This window comes from Manacus vitellinus, unplaced genomic scaffold, assembly GCF_001715985.3.
Source record: "Manacus vitellinus isolate BGI_N305 unplaced genomic scaffold, ASM171598v3 scaffold_10_pilon, whole genome shotgun sequence".
Taxonomy (NCBI): Eukaryota; Metazoa; Chordata; class Aves; order Passeriformes; family Pipridae; genus Manacus; species Manacus vitellinus.
The window spans coordinates 19,337,662-19,343,079 of NW_021938838.1; the positions used below are offsets into that span (position 1 = coordinate 19,337,662).

General features: G+C 42.8%; 1 protein-coding gene across 1 annotated transcript in view; it reads left to right on the forward strand.

Annotated features, from left to right (window-relative positions):
• Window positions 1-1,632, forward strand: part of CIAO2B (cytosolic iron-sulfur assembly component 2B) — a 4,482-nt gene extending 2,850 nt beyond the window's left edge. Inside the window, exons 2-4 of the mRNA XM_029965570.1 lie at window positions 215-429; window positions 894-939; window positions 1,418-1,632. Coding sequence (XP_029821430.1) covers window positions 215-429; window positions 894-939; window positions 1,418-1,515 — 359 coding nt within the window. The 3' untranslated portion in view covers window positions 1,516-1,632. The remainder of the gene's footprint in view (window positions 1-214; window positions 430-893; window positions 940-1,417) is intronic.
• The last annotated feature ends 3,786 nt before the right edge of the window (window positions 1,633-5,418 follow it).

Here is a 5,418-nt window from a genome sequence, read left to right on the forward strand (position 1 = left end):
TGCATAGTACTTAAAATTATTAATACTGTTTTAACTAATTAACTAGTATTTATTTTACATAACGATATATTATAACGATATATATTTTCATAATTAATTTATTATAGATAATGTATAGTTATTATAATTAATATACTTGTATATTTATATGTATTTATAATATTACATTATTAAATGGTATTTTAAAATGTCAGTGAACGACATGAGGTATGAGTGACAGTGCAGCAGCACACGAAAGGCCTCGGGCTGGTTTGGGGTAAAAGCAGCAGGTTTTGTCCCCAGCTGGTGTTGGTTTTTGCCCAGGTGAACGATGCTGAGAGCACGGTGTCGGTGGAGTTCACCCCCACCATCCCACACTGCAGCATGGCCACCCTGATCGGCCTCTCCATAAAGGTCAAACTGCTTCGGTCTCTGCCTGAGAGGTTCAAGGTGAGTGACCACATCACTCTGCAAAGCAAAACAGGGGGATTGTGTTTGGAAAAAAAAAGGGCAACCCCCCCAACTTCATAGTGAAAATAACTAGAGTGTTTTTCATTTTGTGAGTGAGGGAGACACCAGGAACAGAGGGGGCAGTGGGCTGGAACATCAGTGCAGAGTTATGGTTCTGTGACAGTCGTGTCTTGGGGTTTTGGAAGGAAATTACCTGCAGTGCTCTATGGCCCAGGAGAAGGAGAAGTGGGTGCCCCACCCTTGTCTAAAACAGGCTTTAGCAGAGGGAATGCAGAATATGCTGTGATTTTAGACTTCTGTTTTATTCTGTTATATATAATAACTGCTATTGGCAAGAATGTCCATTTTTCCCTCTTCTCGTTACTGTCTTATTTTTATTTAATAGCTTGAACTTCCAGTCTTTTATTAACTCATCCTCTTTTTCTTTTGTGGTGCCTGTTAAGCTGGATGTTCATATAACACCAGGAACACATGCCTCTGAGCACGCAGGTAATTGGTGATTTTCTTTATGTGTATTTTGATCTTGAGAGATTCCCACTGCTGCAGAGCATCTGTTTGGTACCTGGGACTTTGTGTGCGTCAGATGTTCCAGAACAGGAGCACATAATGTCAGAGATTGTTCTGCACCATCCTTTAAGCATCTCCTCAGGCAACCTGTGCTCTCAGCAGTCATTGATTTTCCTGGGAAGTGCAGGACTCGGGAAATGGGGGGAGCTGGGGAGGATTTCCTGTGTCACACCCACACAGCAGCTCCCTGCTGCTGAATCACGGCCAGCTCGCTGCTTTAGCTGATGACACAGGAGCTCTGCCTTTCAGCTGCAGCTCTGGGGTGTGCTTGGCATCTGCAGAACTGCCTGGGCTACCATGGCAACTGTCATTATCTGTCTCGACGTAAAATGCTTTAGAAAAGACACTGTACACCAATGTCCTCACTGGTTTCTTGTCTCCTTTTTTTGTCTCTGTGCAGTTAATAAACAGCTTGCTGATAAAGAACGTGTGGCAGCTGCTTTGGAGAACTCTCACCTCCTGGAAGTGGTGAATCAGTGTTTGTCTGCTCGGTCATAATTGCCTGATGAGGAAATCACTGGTATTCTGCTCTGTTAAACTAATTTTGTATTTATGTGGTGGTGTTACACTATACATATAGCTGTGAGTAAAATAAAATCACTTGGATTTTCTTGAGGAAATGTTTCTTTACTCTTACAAAAAGTACAATGTGGGAATTAGCTACAGGCAGCTACAAAATTATAATGAAAATTGGCTTTTTAATTGTATGAGACATTGCATAGGTAGGATTTTTTTTTTAAAATATTTGTTTCCCCTTGTTTTTAACTGGTTTCTCACTGGTTATAAACTGCATTTTAGAAGTGGATCTTGTACACTGGACTTCACAAGTACACCAAGATAATTTGCATTTAAAATCTTTACATTCACATGACCATTTTGGACTGCTAATATAATTTTAGCTTCAGACATCAAAAATTGTACAGGTTGGTGTGTGCAAAGTTGTAGCACATTTTAGCAGAACGTGTAAACACTTCTAAGTCATGTGCCTAGTTTTAAAATTATATTACCTTGGATTAACCAAATATGAAATGCTCTTTATAAAACATGGTTTATTTTTAATTACTACTTACTTGTGGTAGAAAATTCAGTATCTTTGAGGTAGGGTTTTTTTAATGCACCTGCCACAATATAGGAGTTATTCATAGTTTTCAGTATGAAGAGCCCAGCAACCCTCTGCTGTGTTTGACAGCTAAATGACAAGTTTTGCTTTAAATGTATTGAGATTTAATACTAAAACCAGGCCTACACTTCTGGTTTGGGAAATGTGGCATTCATTAAACTGTTGTCTTTGGCAAACATTGACAATAGAAAAATTCATTAAGAATTAATTTGAACTTTAAAAAGATGTCTCTAGTCATGAACAACATGGAAAAATAACAACCTGTTATCCTGTCAGGTGTTTTGGTGCCTGCACACATACAGTATTACCTTCATCATCATCAGTTATCTGGAGAATAAGTAACAGACTTCCTAAAAAGTAGATTGTGCTCAGCTGTTTGATGGTAATGCTTTACACTGCAGTACTGTTTTCTCTTGGAGGGTCTCAGATGCTGTTTTAAAAAGGGTGAGGTTTATGAGCATTGTGTAAAGCACAGCCTAGCAGTCCAGCCTAGCCTGTTTGAGCAGCTAAGGAAACTTGGGGTGATCCAAGTGTGACATCTAAAGTCACGTAGCAAAATAGGAGAGAAACCAAGCCAAACCTTCCTGTTTCAGAAATGAGCCTCCCTGTTTGCACAGGGCTCCTACAGACAGGCAGCTCTGCAGCAGCCTTGCCTTGCTTGGCTTAGCATCCTTTGAATGGCCAGCACTTGCTGGGATGTATGAATGAAACTGTAAATAAGGACAATATTTATGTAATATCAATATTGGGCACGGGGCAGAATGACCCAGCTTTCCTCTCTGCCACTCGTGTTGAATCACTGGGCTGATCAGTTCTGGCATTGCCAACATTTGCACCACAAATGGAACTTCAGCCATGGTAATGCAGGCAGGCAGCTCATGGGCAGCACACTTGGTTGCTTTGGTTTTGTTTTCTGTTTTTTTGGTGGCTTTTTAAATAGAAGATGAATTTTACTTGCCCAGATTTTGGGGTAGAAAGGAATGCAAATATGTGCCAGGGGGAAAACAGAAGGATGACTAAGCTGCCAACAGATTGCTTCAACCTGCACTCCAAATAGGGAAGGAATCAGTAAATTAGGCTTTGTTGAAGATCTCTACTTGGCTTTCTATATAATACCAGTGTTAAATAATTTATTGGGATGTTGGCACTTGCCTTATCAAACATATCTTACAACCCTGGGGGTGCACTTTATACCATTTAACTTTTCAGAGAAGCAACAGTTAGTGTTTGATGGTTTATATTTACAGTACATAGTTGGGGATGACTTTTCAATAAGGGAAATCTGTTGTGGGATATCAAAGAAAAAGTCTGGCTTCTGTTATTTAGGAGCATAGAACTGGATTACTTTAGAGCTGGCATGTTTGTTGAAGTGATGTGGATGTTATATTTATGATGGAACAACAAACCACAGTTACTTTGCTGAGGATCCCAGGTCCTCCTGTCCAGACTCCCTCAGCTCTGCACTTGCTGAGTTCCAAAAAATCTTCCATCCTGATTTTAATGATCATTATCTGGCTCCTGCTGTACGGAGATAAAGTGGGAGAAGAAAACATTAACTTGTTACAAATATTCCTGTTCAGACTTTTATTTTTGCAAAAAGCTACCCCTAAATTTAGTGTCTGGAATGCTTTGTAATAGGACACATTCCATGAGAAACTACAACCTTTTGGAGCAGCTGTGTTGAATACAAGCAGCCTCATTCATCCAGGAAGAATGCCAGAAGCAGACATGTGCTGCACATTCCTGGGCTGTGGGCAGAGCCTTGCAGGGGTGGCTGGATGGCATTCCCTGCTCCCAGTCTGGCACAGGGGCTCCCTGGGGCAGCAGAGGAACCTGCCCTGGGGTGTGTTGGAGCCCAGACAAACACAGCTCCTGCACCCTCCCTCTCAGGGATGGGCCTGCCCAGCCATCCTAATCCCAGGAGAGAGCAGGATTCTCCCCCTGCTCCCACACTGTCCTTGCTGCCTCGTAGCAGCAACCTGCAGCTTCTCAACACTGTCAATCCCACACTTTCATGAGTGGCCAAGAAGCAGCTCAGCAGCTTTGTATCCAAAGACACAACTGAACTGTCCATGGAAGAACTTCCCACTGGAATGGCACTATCTGTGCCCCCTGGGTGGAGCAGTGTGTACCACACACTGGGCACTCTTAACAAAGTTAGTTCAGTATTCTGGCCGTGCTGAGGAGTGATGAGTCTACGTCAATAAAGTGCTTTGATAAAGATCTCTCTCTGGAGCCTTCATTTATAAACTACCTGTTTTACAATGCCTTTTTTAATAGCTGGTAAAAGCATTTCCCTTTAGCCTGTCAAGCAGAGAACAAGACCCCTTTCCCTTCCTTCACCAAATGCACTGTTTGGCATAAATACAGACTGAAGAAGTGGCAGAGTCAACTTTTTTCCCAAGCAAAAGAAAAGTTTATAGCAAAATCTTTCCAGTGTTGCTATGGAAAGGTAAGTATCAGCACAGAGAACCAGACCAGGGAAGGTCTGCTGCTATATCTCACAGCCATTTGCCAGCAACATTTAATAGAGAGCACATAAAACTTTTCATTCCACAAAATGCTAAAAATAAAGAACGTTTACAAAACATACAAATAGCAGAGAATCCTCATTTTGTGCAACATGCTTCAGTGTTGCCAAAGACATGGCATCTCACTCTGTGACCTCCTCACGTATTTCCTATTATGAATTCATACCTTTTTTGTTTTGTCCTACCTGTAAAGAGCTTTTGCATCCTGCCACAGGTTATCTCCATTCCTTAATGTTCCTCTGTGGATCAAAGGAGCAGCACTGCAGTGATAAGAACGTCCTGGTTGGTCAGATGGATGGAACTCTGCTCTCTCAGCTTCATTCTGCCAACTGCTCAGGGTCCCTTGCCAGTTGTTTGTTTTGTTGCAGCACTCACACCCTTGAGACACCAGGGCTCTCCTCTGCAACAGGAGCTAAAACAGGCTCTGGTTCCTGCCATAGCTCAGATCTCAGGGCAGGACTGCAGGGAGAGAGCAGGGCAGAAGTTAATTTCCAGCAAGCCTGGGGAACAAATACAATGTGGGAGTCAGGAGCACTTACTGCATGGAACCTCTGGGAAGACACAGGAAGAGGAAGAGAAAGAAAAGGCAGGAGTGTGCAACACCTCCCTGTGCTGCCACTGTCACAGAATCACAGAATGTGCAGAGCTGGGAGGGACCCACAAGGACCATCCAGTCCAACCCCTGGCCCTGCACAGGCCCATCCCCAAGGGTCACCCCCTGTGCCCCAGAGGATCATCCAAACCCTCCTG